The 14,350-nt window shown below is 48.7% G+C and overlaps 1 protein-coding gene across 2 annotated transcripts; it reads right to left on the bottom strand.

Annotated features, from left to right (window-relative positions):
* Positions 1 to 2,953: 2,953 nt before the first annotated feature.
* Bhlhe40 (basic helix-loop-helix family member e40) lies at positions 2,954 to 10,657 on the bottom strand. 2 transcript variants are annotated; one of them, XM_028773090.1, is made up of 6 exons: positions 10,477 to 10,657; positions 8,718 to 8,863; positions 8,480 to 8,549; positions 8,087 to 8,194; positions 7,051 to 7,174; positions 2,954 to 5,237 (listed from the first exon to the last, which is right to left on the bottom strand). In XM_028773090.1, the coding sequence occupies exons 2-6, from the start codon at positions 8,795 to 8,797 to the stop codon at positions 4,384 to 4,386; spliced, it is 1,236 nt and encodes a 411-aa protein (XP_028628923.1). In that variant the 5' UTR covers positions 8,798 to 8,863; positions 10,477 to 10,657; the 3' UTR covers positions 2,954 to 4,383. The 2 variants fall into 2 exon arrangements, with proteins under 2 accessions (XP_028628923.1, XP_028628922.1); XM_028773089.1 differs by lacking the exon at positions 10,477 to 10,657 and having other exon boundaries at positions 8,718 to 9,354.
* Between the last annotated feature and the right edge of the window lie 3,693 nt (positions 10,658 to 14,350).

The following is a 14,350-nucleotide window of genomic DNA, read 5'->3' as shown; positions in this document are numbered from 1 at the left end:
GGGGGGGGGGGGTGTGAAGTGAATGTGTGTCAGAGCTCAGCCTTGCAGCAGTTAGAAGTAAACCTGGCCTTTTCATCGTGCCCCATGCCTTTAATCCCAGCACTTGGGAGGCAGAGGTCAGTCTGGTTCTGGTCTACAAATTGAGTTCAGGACAGCCAGGGCTGGTTACACTGAGAAACCCTGTCTCGAAAATCCATTTTTTTTTAAAAAAGTGAGGCGATGGCATATTAGGGACCACTCTTCAAACCACTATAAGAAGTCAAATTCAGCAAGCACTTGGCTCTATTCCATATTGAGGAGCTAACAAATTCTTAGCTACAAAGAGGATAGGTAGCTAACCTGGGCTACATAAGACAATACCTCAAAGCGAACAAACCCAAAACAAAGACATTAATAAAGGGCCTAGAATAAAGAAAATACTCAAAAAAAAGTAATGATTGTAATTAGCAGTATGTTAATTCTCTTTATTGATAATGTAACAAGAAGGAGAAAGTAGTTTTGTAGGTAAGCAACAGACTGCAGCCTAAATGCTTGGGTTTCATTTGCAGTTTACTACTGAAGCTGTATGACTTGACTCTGAACAAATACTTCACTTGTCTGTATCTTCATTTCGTTCTCAGAACCGTGGGAATATGAACTGTCCCGACTTCATGCAGGTGCTGCAATCCTTGTGTCCTTTTATGGGGAATACTCTGAGAAATGCCTGCCTGGCAAACATTAAGTGCTCCTCCAGCGCTTAATTCAGGAGTAGGCTTTGTCGAAAGCTGTCTTCTTGGCTCTCCATTACAGTTCCACAAAGCCCACAGAGCCACCGCCCCACTCCGAAGCTGGGTGACCAGGAGCCAGTTACCTCCCTGTCTCTGGGCCTGCTTTTATTTATTTACAAAATGTGTTATTATGGCCTCTAGGTTGTTAGAGCTGCATTAGTGAGGGATGAGCCGTGGGAAGCTTGTCTATCCTTGTTAATTAGCCCTGGGATCCAAAGCTCTGCCTAAACCCAGTTCCTACCCCACCCTGCGCTCCCTCCCCTCCCTCTCCTGCCCTCGGATTCTGTCCCACTGCGCACCAGGGGGCCGCGGCCTTGCCCGAAGCCAGGCCCTATTTCTGGGGACCGAGCGATCCCTAAGCTTTGCCAAGCTTCCCCAAGGATCGGGTTTCTGCTGACGCGGTGCCAGGCACGTCTGCTTCCAGGAACCGGCAGCCGCATTTAGCCGCGGGCCGCACATGAAAGGCTGTAGTCGGAAACGTGACGTTTTGTCAACAGGCGCGGCAGGTCAGCGCTGGGTGAGACCATCCCGACAGCCCCGCCGAGCACGCCCTGTCTGAAGGCCGCCAGATCCCAGGCCTCTCTGCGCTCCTTGGCCCCGGAGTCCACGCTTCACCCCTCGCGGCTCTCTCTCTTTCTCTCACACACACCCCTTTTTAAACAGAGGGCTTCTTTGTCCCCAACTGGGCTGAAGGCTGGGATGCAAGCCACTTCACACACCTTCCTGAACACCCTTGGATCTTCTTCTGAAACCTGGCTTAGGAAAGTTCAGGACACTTTGAAGGCAGAAAAACAGACCGGCAGCTGCGCCTCTCGGGACTAGGGGGTGCGGTGGGGTGGGGGGCTTCACGTGGCAGACTCTAGAAGAGACATTCTGGGTCATCTGCCTGTGGAACCCTTAAATCTATTCTTAGTTCAGGGTGCTTGAACCACTTCCTGCTGTCCACAGCTACTCCTTGAGTCACAGCTTGGGAGAGAGTTTCAGAGTGGATTTAACAGGCAGGACGGTTGCAAGAGCAAGCTACCTAAGGCAGGACTTAGGGACCACACCATCTCTGCTACAGGAATAGTATGAGATTCAGAATCCTTAAGTGAACAGGCGTGATAGAGCACCAGACTCTAGAGGTCTCGTTCCCCTAGTCCAGGCTCCTGACCCAGCGATAGTTGTGCCCAGCACTGACTACACTGAACCCTTCCTTTCACTTGCAGACACCCCTGGACTCAGAGAAGGTGACATATGAAAGGCCCTCCTGAGCAGGCTGGGGTTGACTTCCCTGTAAGGGAGGACTCCAGACAGCTAGACAATTCTAAATGATTCAGATGCGCTGGGGCTTGGATCATGTCCATCAGGAAACCTCAGGACAAATCAAGATGATGGGAAGAAAGCAAAAATACACAGCTTGGTCATTTCCCACTTAATTAAAAAAAAAAAAAAGAGCGGTAACACTTGTTCCACACACACCCAAAGAGAGGAAGTTGGAAAACTGTAGAAAATAATTATGAGATGTTGCCTTCAACAGCATTGATGCGGGATATGGCTAATCCATTAGTACTTGCTAGATTTCAAAGTGTTGGCCTGCCTTAGTGAAGATGTGCTGTCTCCAACCTCTTTCTTCTATATGTATAGTCCCATAGACGCCTCCCCTGACATTCTATCCCATGAGCCCAGCCTCTGGATTTTCCCATTAGGGTCTGAAGCAGCACGGAGTACGTGGTTGTGAGGTAACACTGGAAATTGGTAAGAGTGCAGATCCTTGACAAGAGTTCATTAAAATTGTTTAAAAAGACTGAAAATATGGCTCAGCTGGTGGAGTGATTGCCTAAGATGTATAAGGCCAAGTTCAATCCCCAGTACTGCATAAAACCAGGCGTGGTGGGCATGTCTCTACTGATCCAGGAAGCCTGGCTGTAATCCCAGCATCTAAAGGTAGAGATCAGAGAATCCATTCAAGGCTGCCTTGGCTACACAGCAAATTTGGTGCCAGTATGGGCTACTACATGTGACTCTGTTTCAAAACAAAAATAATCCAGCATTTACCTACTACATGAACTCAATATTGTTCTTACTGCCAGGCACTTGATAAGCTGAATGCATTTATACCAAGATTAACTAGCCACTATTCTCAGGCGAGAGGACCGAGAAAGTACCATGACACTAAGTTATTTTTAAAACCAAGACCATTTCTCTTCCACAGGAAAAAATCTTATTTTATTAAGTATTTTTAAAACAGCTACTTAACATTTAGATAAAAATATTTACAATTTCACACCTTCAGGAAGGTTCCAAAATATAAACACTGTAACCTCTCCTCTCCCTAGAGAAAAAAATTCTCTTCAAAAACAGAAATACATTCATTGTTTTTCTCACTGTGTAGATCAAGTAATTATACAAATAGACATCTGAAACATTTTCCTTTGTCATATATTTATATAATATATATTTATAACAGCTTTACAAATAAAGGCAACAACTTTTATGCCCAAATAAAAATGGGAGAAGGTTAAACATAAGCATAGTGCATTTCGAAAAGCTGGTGCAGGGCTGGCAGAGCAAGTCAAGAAACAAGGACTCTGAATCAAAAATAAAACTTCCTTAAAGGAGACAGAATCCTTTTTAGCAATAAGGATTTTCCATATGCCGCTGCACAAAAGGAATTAGCCTACAAAAAGGATCTTGTGTTGCCAAAGCTCTGCTAGGCCTTTAAGAAGCTAAGCTTGGTTCAAAGCTTTAGGATAGACTTGAAATCCTGGTCTAGCTGTGCAAGAAGTGTAGCAATTGATTACTTAGCTTTGTGTACTTTGGGACATTTGGGACATCTCTGAGACCCTCCTTTGGTTCCTTGGACAGCATGCTATAGAAGTGAGAGCTACAAACAGGTGCCATAGGCCTGGGGATGGGTCCAGTTCACCTTGATTCCCTAGCAGCTCGGCTTGTACTAAGGGGACCATTTTCAGTTCCTTAGTAAGCTAATCACAAAAGCCTGAGTTAAGGAACTGGGCTCATTGTCTTTATTCATCAGAGGCAGGGTTGGGGGAAGAGACCTGCGGAAATTTGCCCAAACCACTACCGAGACATGCCAGTGTTGGCTACCTCACCACCTTAGCAGAAAGCTCAGTCTGACCACTGTCAGTCTGCTGTGAGTCACCTCCACAATAAAGGGAGAAGGGTGGGGTCCTAACAGCTGGCTGTGAGCTGTGCTCTGGAAAGCCCTCTTTTGAAAGTACCTTTTCTCAAAGCCACAGACAGACCCATGTCCCAAACTGGAGAGTGACTCACAGATCAAGCCTTTGAAGCATATGAAAATCCAACTGATTTGTATCAAAGAAGGGCTCTTCTCTCAGTAGGGAAAAGCCCAGAGATGTGCTATACTTCTCCAGTCATCTGATGTCAGGCCATCTTTTTCGTGTCTTCCCCTGTGTCAGAAGAAACTTATTATCCTACATATACAAACACACATAACAAGCACGCACACACAAACACTCACTCTCACACACACACTCTGAATCTTCTCTGTGGGTCTGCATGGTGGGCTGATCTCTCTGCACGCACGGAAACCTTTGTGGTTTTGGAATTAGGGAGGAAGGAAAGCAAAGCAGTAGGAGATCCCCTCAAGAGTTTAGTCTTTGGTTTCTAAGTTTAAAGGAGGGATCTGCTTCAGAGCCTGGAGCAAGGCTGAAGAGTCAAGGGACGAATGTGCCAAGGGAGAAGGAAGTCTCTGGGGCAGGAGCAAGGGAGTCGGGATCTTGTCTGGGTTCATGAAGCTGGAGAGAGCTGCTGCTGAGGTGTTGAGGCCTGGGTATAACACCGGCACAGAGGTGGGGTACCAGCATTTCTCCAGCATAGGCAGGTAGGCAGTGGCCGATGGTGGGATGAGATAGAAGGGCAGGCAAAAGGGAGGCTGATGTGGGTGCGGCCCAAGAAATGGGGAACCCATCAGGTCACTGCCTGCGAACTGGCCTTCCTCATCTGAGAGCTGCATTCGGCTCTTTTTGGTGGGGGGTTCTTCAGACTCTTGCTTAATTGTGCTGACACGTTCTCCCACGGCGAACCTGCGTCCATGATCGCTTTTGAAGTATGGCTGCTCAGTGCGCAAGTCACTCTTCTCTAATTCACCTCCGTAGCCACTGTCTGTGTCCGTGTCACTGCCGCTCTGCTCCCCACCCGAGGGAGCAAAAGTCCGCTGGATGACTGGCACACAGTTTTTCCCAGGGCCTTCTGATCCCTTGGCTAGGAAGCTCGGCTTCTCTTTGAAGTCCATGGCTTTGGGGGCCGAGTCCAATGGTTTCCTGGAAGCACCACCCTGCAGCAGCTCAGAGACCACACGGTGGAGATGAGTGACAAGCTGGGAAGACTTCAGGTCCCGAGTGTTCTCATGCTTGGCCAGGTACTGAAGTACCTCATGGGCACAAGTCTGGAAACCCGAGCAGAACATTTCTTGCCCTGCCTCGATATTTCTTCCCGACAGGTCACCTGGAGAAAAAGACCCAGAAAGGAAATTAGAAGACTGGGTTGTAGGTAAGTCCCGGGGCTTTCTTGTTTCTTTTGAAATTGACGGTCAATTTGCGTTTCGAACTCCAAAAGTCTATGTCTAGAGAATTATACTGAGAAGTGTAAAGAATGAAATAAACATATTCCTACCACTTAAGAGACAGGTATTGTTTTGTTTTAATGCTTGGGTTTTGATATTAAGTATAACAGAGTGTCGCTAAGCTACATATACTCCACTGTCCCAAATAGGACTCTTAATGTCTATATAGTATCCCAAACCAAATTACTTCTACTCTTGATGAGCCTGACTTAATAGCTACAGTTTTTCTTGTGACACAAAAATGAACATGTTACTGTGTTTAAAAGTTCAACAGTCACACTTTTTTTTTTTTCCTTTTAAATAAAGCAGTTCCATTCTAGCCTAGATCGACAAGGAGTTTACTCAGCAACCCAAGCTGGCCTTGAACTCAATAGTGAGCCTATCTTAACTTTCAGACTGCTGGGGCTACAGGTCTGAGCTACCACACCCATCCTCAGTAAGTTATACCAACAGTCACGTGGGAGCAGAAGACCAGACACTCATAAAACGAAACAACATAGAAACAATACCAACTAAAAGAACATTGTCTCCCCTGCCTCCCCCCCCATACCTTTTGTATAGACAGGGTCTCCCTATATAGTCTTAGATAGCTTGGACTTCCCTATGCAAAACTGGCTGGCCATGAATTTAAGGGGGGCTCTGTCTACCTCTTAAGTATGGGACTACAGACATGCACCACCATGCCCATAGACGTTAGAGCTCACACCTGTAATCCCACCACCTGGGAGGCTGAGGTGGCAGGTTACTTCTGAGCTTTAGGAAAGCCAAAAAGAGAAACAACCAAAACACCTGCAAAACTAAAACCAACAACTCCCACTTACACATAAACCTAACCTATTAATCCAACAGTTGCATTTCCTCTGTGCCCTTTAACTAGGCTCTTTATTTGAAAGTCTTCTCCATAGGCTGTAGCTCTGACTCCCCTAGAGATCAGTCCTGATCAACTCTCTATTTTTAGAAAGAAAACGGGCAAACACACTGGCTTGGTTTGGTTTTTTTGTGATTCTCATACTAGCCTTGGACAGGACAGAAGAATGCCTGAGAGGGTATGTATTAGGATTCCCCCTGGTCTGTACTGTATGATCTGGAAGGGGGAGAGGGAAGTTAAAAGGGTGCCCCGGATTCTCTGAAACTCAGGATAAATGAATGACGAAACCAGTGCTTTCGCTGGATTGTGCAATTTGCCAAGATACCTAGTGGCTAATCAGGGAACCACAATGAAAGGCAGGCAAGAAAAAAAAAAAAAAACCTGCTGTCATCCTGCCAAGACTGCACCCCACATCCAAAGACAAGGAAGCAAAGAAACAGGAAAACACTGGGGGCAGACCCGTGTTCTGTTCACTCATGAATGAGGGCTCAGCAGACCAACTGTAAAAACACCCACAATGCAAATTATAGGTGCCTTGGCATTTTAAAGGGGAATGGGGGAAGTCTCCCAGAACCTAGACACTCTCGGGCCAAAATGTCACAGGAACATTTCATCACTGGGCTAATATGTACTCATCCCAGGTGGCACACAGCAGCATTCACTATGGAAAAAAAGTGTGACCTTTTAGGAAAGAATCAAAAAAGGATCTCCCCCCTCCCAGTGAATGTACAAAATGACTAGTATCAGAAGAGTCAGAAGCCCCAGGAGCCCCAGGGGCTCTATTGGTGCTGAGCTCTCAGGAGATGCTAATCAGGCCTGGCACTCACCAGCTTGTAAACCGCTCTGCAGGGCAATGATTTTCTGCTGCTGCTGATCAATTAGGTTTGTCAATGCTTTCACATGCTTCAATGTAAGCTCCAGAACCACTGCTTTCTCCAAGTGACCCAAAGTCTGAAGAAAAAAACAGGCGCTTTTGTCACCTGTGAGGTCAGTGAAGTCCCTTCCGACACTATTTGTTATGGGAATTGGGTGTAAACAACAACAAAGACAGGAAGAGCCTTTCCTGCTCCACTACATTTAAAGTTTGCAGATGTTTTAATACATACATATAGATGATCAAAGGCTTAAAAAAAGCCAAACACGTGTTGTCTATCTTTGGAAGCATTTTGGTAGCTGTTACAGTCTCGGGAGTGAGCTGACAGATATATTTCTTCAGCAGCTGCCCTGACCTTAACACAGGGGACTCCGGAGATAACATTTCTCTGCTGTGGTGTCAACCCAGGGAGGGACGTCTACTGTGTCTGGCAACTAAGCGGCTTTCCCAATGTGTTGGGTATCTTTCTTCTTCTTCTTCTTCTTTTTTAAACCCCCTGACACCCGTTCAGAATTTCCAGTCATGCAGGCTTTTCGTCTTCCTTTCCAAATACTTTTCCTGAAGGAAAAGCTAGAAAGCTTTTGGCTACCACTAAAGATTATGACGAAAATCAAAGGTACACATTAAATAAAGTAGGTCCTCTTGTGAATGGAAAGTGGACACGGAAAAGGGCGTAATTTTTTGATTTGGTGGTTTGCTCTTTTAAGTCAGGGAGTCTACAAGGTGATGAGAAAAAAAAAGAACAACTACCGAAAGGAAGTTGTGCTAGTGTGTTGGAGCCAATTTAAAGAGGCCCCAGATGGTTCTGGTTCTGCCTCTGCCTGGAAGTCCTGGGTCTGGGTCTGGGTTCCCTCCAAACCAGAACTACCAGGAGCTTTGATCCGCCCGTCTAGCCTGCAGTTCCGTGTGACGCCTGTAGGCGGCGAGTGACCCCCGCCCGCCCTCTGGGCAGAAGAACTGGGTTGGAGCGTAGCCAGCTTCTCACTTACAGTAAGTTTGAGATGCTCGGGTAGGAGATCCTTCAGCTGGGCAATGCACTCGTTAATCCGGTCACGTCTCTTTTTCTCAATCAGCCGGTGCGGCAGTTTGTAAGTTTCCTGCAAGGAATACAAGGTAGCAATGGGTTGCCCGGGGAAGGGAACTAGAAGCTTCCTCCCTTCCTCCCCACCCGGCAGCAGGGGGGGAAATTCTGAGAGGGCGCAGAGACGCACCCAGAGTCACCTTCTCTGCCCCTTCTTTCCCAGTCACTCACTTGTGACAATGAGCTCATCATATCTTGAGCCCCCTCCCGCCCCCAACCAACCTTCAAACAAGCAAACTTTTCGCGAAAACTCAGCGCACTCGAGGGGCTACGGAACGGGGTCCCCAGGGGATGCACCTACCTTGCTGTCCTCGCTCCGTTTTATTCCCCGCCTGGACTTGTACACTTGGTACATGTGGGCAAAATCCATCCTGCAGGGAGAGAGGCCAGAAAGAGCCGTGACTCCCAAGTGCGTACTGGCTGCAAGAGCCCTATAAGTGCAAGAAGCCCCCTGTACTCTCAGAGATGCCCCAAGTTGAGAGTGGCGCGGAACACAAGGTTAGGAGCGGAGACGTGAAGGGATCACAGCGCACACTTACCCTGACAGGTCTCCGTGCTCCAGCCCTGGCGCTTTGGGCAGGCAGGTAGGAGGTGGTTGCGCGCTGGGGATCCGCTCCATGATGCGGCGAGCAGGGGCCACTGTGCACTCCTGTCTGCACTTAGCAGAGTCTGAGAGAGGACTGCCCTGGAAGGGAGGATCCGAGGGTCTCAAAGGATATGTTCCTATGAGCTAGCCAGAGCTTCCTTGCAATGCGCTGGGTTGCCAGGAGCTGCGGCTTTGAGGTGTCGCTTCAGTTGGGGGCGTGCATGGCCGGGTGTCCCCACAGCTTCTGGCTCCCGCTCTGCACACAGTCTAGCGGTGTGTGCTCGCTGCGCTGTCTGCGCCGTGCGAGCCAAGTGAATGAGAAGTGGGGCGGGCGGAGAGGAGGGAGGGAAGGGGGGTTGCTTAGGGCGGAGCGGGGTGGGGGAGTTGTTGGAGGGGACGAGCCAAGGAGTAAGGAGAGGCTGCGGGCTGGGTTAAATGGGAGCGAGTGGGTGGGTAGAAGCTACGTGTTCTACCCTGTGACTCCAAGCACGTCTGGCCGCTGCCGGGGAGGGAAGGAGCGACCTGCCCGCCCTCCCCCGGCTTCATCACATGAGTCTCACGTGTTGGACAACGCTCTGGCGGCTGCGAAGTGCCCCCCCCCAACCTCGGGCCCCAGGTGTCTGCGGCTGCGGCCTCCTTTCCCCGAAAGAGGGGGTGGCATCGCAGCCAGAGTCCTGCCCAGCTGGGTGGGGGGCACGGAAGCTGGAAGGAACCGAGGAGCTGGGGGGGGGGGGGAGTTGGTAACGTGGGCGAACCTGCCCCAGGGAAATGAAGTAAGTTCCCGTCTCCTGGGAGGGAACGGGGGAGGACGGATTCCGCCCGCGTCTGACTCAAGCCGGGAGAGGAATATCCCCTTGGTCGCTCCAGCCCAACCCTCTTCCTCCTCCCCCGCCTGGCCCGCTCCTAAGAACCGGTGCGCAGCGGAGGGAGTCGTCGGCCCCCCTTGGCCTTCCCCAGAGGCTGGGGTTTCTTTCCGTCCTGGCTTCCCAGCCCCCCCAACCCCCAACGCTCAGCCTCAGTGTCCAGGAATTGCCCGCCTTGGGGAGGGACCGAGGGCGGGGCGGATGTCACCCCATGGGAAGCGGGCTGGTGGCCAGGCGCTAGGGCAGCCGAGGCCGCCGCCGAGCACGCCGCGCGCACCTGACCGTGGACCGTATGAGTCGTGCGGGTCCCCCTTCCCCCACTCTCCCCGGAGCTCTGCTCCGGGGCGCAGCCTGCGGGTGGCCTGGCACCCGACTGGCGCGCACCCATCTTCTCCCGCCTTCCAGGGTGCCTCGCTGCCCCCACCCACCCTGGCTAGTCAAGCACAGAAAGATACCGGGCACAGTGCCCGGCGTTCCCTCCCTCCTCTGCCCCCTCCGATGCAGAGGCGTCCGGGTCGCCTCCCCTCAGGCTGCAGCGTTACACAACCGCGGCGACGGCGCCTGCCCTGCAGCAGCGCGGGGCGTGACGCTTCACGTGGCCCGGACGCGGGCCGGAGCTCGGCTCACTGCAAGCCTCTCCGTGCCGGCTTCCTAGCTGTGACCCACGCGCACCGGGCTGCCAGCCTGCATGGGATCCCGCTGCTAACCAGGAACTTGGGTGGCGCTGTTTGCAGTCTATTCCAGGACAGGAGAGAAACAAGGACACCCCCCCCGCCCCCGCCCCATCCTCTTGGTCTATCACAGTGAAATTTCCACATTCATGCAGCACACATTTACCGAGCCCCTTACCCAGTCGAGCTCGTGGCTGGAGACAGTGGAGGTAGCAAACACAGATTTTGACCTTGAATTTACAAGGACCTTTGGGAAGGAGCCAACGAGGCCAATCCAGAAGACTGCCTTCAGCAGAAAGGTCTATCGGGGCCACTGGCAGGGAATATAAGACGAGAAAGTTTTAATTTAATACTAACCAAGACGTTTGGGTAGCAGAGGTTAACCCACAGGCCCGTGAGCGGGGCACAAAGGGCAGCTCCAAGGGCCCATAAACTCTTCAATCTCGCGGAGGCCGCCGGGCCCCACCCCCACCAACCTGCATTGGAAAAATCTGGTCTCTTTGACCTTCTAACAGCCCGGAGCTGGGAAAGCATCTGAAACGCAGAACCTGCGGCGCTGTGAGCGGCGCTGACACACAGCAAGGGGCCAGTGGAAATTCATGACTAAAATAAGGCCTGGCTGGGGATTTCACTGACCTCTGAGCTCCTCTGCCCTGCAAGTTCGGGGAGTTGAGAGATGACTGTTAACCTTCCCTACCGTGCTTAGGGTCAGTCACCCCGCTGCGGAGTGACCTGGCTGGGGAATTGGGGGAAAATTGAGGTCACTGCTGGAACGGGGTGCAGTCTTCATTGTCACTGTTCTGACGACCCGGAGGACTGGGATCCACACGTTGATCAAAAAGGGAGTGCATTTCCTTCAGGTCTCTCAAGCGTCTACTTCCTGTTTATGTTTCACAAGCGTCAAACCCATTAGTAAGTGTGAGAAATGATTGCTTTTCTAACTGTTCACTGGCTGACCTCACTTTGGGGCTTAGAGATCCATCCCTCCTCCCCCAGACAGACGTACTTTGGTTGACAGGTTATCATCAATCTCTCTGGAGGGAATGAATGCTCCCACCTTCCTGCCGGGAGGTGGGCAGCAGGACCAGAGGTTTGGATGCGAGCTTCCACTCTGGGGTTGGGGGGGGGGGGGTGGCGGTGAGGAAGGGCTGCGACCTTTCTGTGACTCTAAGGGGAAAGCGTTGTCATGGTTGCGCCAAAACTAGAGTTCCACTAGGAAATAAGCTCTGTCAGAGGAAGGAGGATATGCCCTCTCTTGTGCCCTCCCCCTGCCCCCCTTCTACGTCCCAGGAGTGAATTGCAACAATTCTGCCTGCATGGTTCATGGCTCAGGAAAGTAACATCCTTAAAATTATTTGAGTGATCAGTAAATTTCCATTGTTACTTGCTCCGTAGCTGTAAATAACAAAATATGTGCATTGTTCAATTTAAAACATTTTTTAAAAATTATTTACAAGCTCTCTACATACCTCTGGTAGGCTTTGACCTCGAAATCCTTCTGCCTCAGCTTCCTGAGTCCTGGAAATTACAGACATAAACTAATTCCTACTTTTTATTTGTTCCAGATATACTCTCAGGCTTCAACATTATCCCCATCGGGGCTGTATCTGGGTTTCTTCTTTTTAAATCTGTAAAAGGAAGGAAAGAAGGAAGGAAGGAAAGAAGGAAGGAAGGAAGGAAGGAAAGAAGGAAGGAAGGAAGGGAAAACAGGCAAAAAAAAAAAAAAAAGCAGGGGGGGCTATTGTAGCTCAGTTGATAGAGTTGCCTGCCTGCCTGCCTTCCTGCCTGCCTGCCTGCCTGCCTGCCTGTTTGCCTGCTTCCTTGCCATGCTCTAAAGCCTGAGTTCTGTCCCGAGCAGAGCATAAAACTGGGTGTAGTGTCACCACTTGCCTTTATTCTCAGCAATGAGAAGTAAAGTCAGAAGGATCATAAAAAGTTATTTTTTTATATGTTACACACACACAATTTTTAATAAAAAGTTAGCTTGGGCTAATGAGACCCTGTTGTAAAAAATTTTTTAATCCCAATCTAGGATTTCTACCCTGCCTTAGACAGTTTAGTTCCTGGATAAAAGACACACACACTTCCATTTTTACAATAAGCCGGAATCAGTGCTAGAGCTGGGTAGTTATTTGCCCTCTGTGCTGTTAGAATCTACTTTCCTATCGATAACCCCGAGTTACTACTGTTGCATCTGGGCTGCTCTTAACTCCAATTGGCCAGCCCTTAGGGCCACAGTTTCATGGCTCACCTAACTCATGGTGGCTTCCCCTCCGTTCTCTTCTCTTCCAACTCCGGATTGGGGTAAAATTTTTCTACAGCAAGACCCTGTTTCAAAAAGTGATATAAAGTGAAAGAGAGATCTGTTGGGTTTTTTTTTCTCTTGTATAAATGAGAACAATTTGAAAAATAATTTCTCCCAGTAGGTACCTTTCCATCCTGAAGGGTATTACTGTTTCTGACTGTCATCTGCCTTTTTAAAAAAAAATTAGAGACAGTTTAGTAAGAAAGGAACAAGCACTCCCAAGGATGGGATAGGGCTAGTGAGCCGAGAAGACCAGATGTTAAAAATCTCTTGTAGGTTCTTTATGGATGTTTGTTTACCTACTGTGTACTAGTCCTCAGGCCGTAGGCTAAGGACTTGGTGTGTGTTTCTACCTCCTTACGAGGCTGACTAGTGCTAGCCCATCTCATATAGCACATGTGTTCATTGAGAGAATTCCTCCTGTGCAAGGCACTAGACCAGGTCCTGAGGCTATGTAACATATGCCTTTGGGAAACTGAAGCTCAGGGAAAGTAAATAGCTACCCTGGTTTATATGGTCTGGGATTAGATGGGACTGAGAATCCAGGTTTATTCAACTTCAAAAGCTATACTCTCTTTTTAATTTTGGGGTTCTACAATAACACATTGACTTTATTAGTAAATCTGAAATAACATTGCTGGGTTTCCTTTGTGTAGGAAGACAGGATGTTTAGAAAATCACATTATACTGAGATATGAGGATTTCACTCTGTAATCTAAAAGTAGGCATTTAAATCAGGTGTAGTCTTGCACACCTGTAATCCCAGCCCTAGAGAGAGACAGAGGCAGAAGGATCTCAGTGTTGGTCTACAGTGTTTGTCTTAATATTTTAAAAGGAAGCATGATGACACTTTTAATTATGTTTTAATCATCAAGCCTGGGGAAGATGATTTAAATAAAGAATAACTAGCTTTACTCTTGTTCAAACTTGAGGGCTGCCTGGTAGAGGTGTACCAATTACGTACTGCTCAACTCCAGGGGGAGCCATTTACATTGTAGTCTGTGTTTTGAGACCCTCCAGAATTGTTCAGTCCCACACTGAACACTGGGTAATCTTGTCATTTTTGTGTTGCTCATTTGTTGTAATTGTGTGAAGGTGATGATGTTGTACAGGGAGGGATGAGATATTTAGTTTCTTGCTTGCTCAGATAACACAAATAACACCTTGACTGTTTATGGAACATGGTTTCTTCTCTCTCTCTCTCTCTCTCTCTCTCTCTCTCTCTCTCTCTCTCTCTCTCTTCAGCTCACAGTAAGAAATACACTTTTTTTTTTTTTTTGAGACAGGGTTTCTCTGTATAGCCCTGGCTGTCCTGGAACTCACTCTGTAGACCAGGCTGGCCTCGAACTCAGAAATCCACCTGCCTCTGCCTCCCAAGTGCTGGGATTAAAGGCCACCACTGCCCGGCCTAGAAATACACTTTATAAAGGCATGTAGCTCAGTTGTTAGACTGCTTGCCTAGCATGTATGAAGCCCTTAGTTTGATCACATCTAAACACATGATGCACATATAAACTGGGTGTAGTGATGTATACATGTGGTCCTGGTACTGGGGAACTGAGGGGCAGGTGAACGAGAAGTTCAAGTTTGTGTACATAGCCTGCCTGAGATACATGAAACCCTATCTCAAATGGTATATATATATATATATATATATATATATATATATATATTATATACATTATCATAACCCAAGATACATGTATATCCATATCTTAGTTAGGGTTTGCGTTACTGTGAAGAGACA

The sequence above is a fragment of the Grammomys surdaster genome, unplaced genomic scaffold (assembly GCF_004785775.1).
Source record: "Grammomys surdaster isolate TR1022 unplaced genomic scaffold, NIH_TR_1.0 220, whole genome shotgun sequence".
Lineage (NCBI taxonomy): Eukaryota > Metazoa > Chordata > Mammalia > Rodentia > Muridae > Grammomys > Grammomys surdaster.
This window is presented reverse-complemented; position numbering and strand designations above follow the sequence as displayed.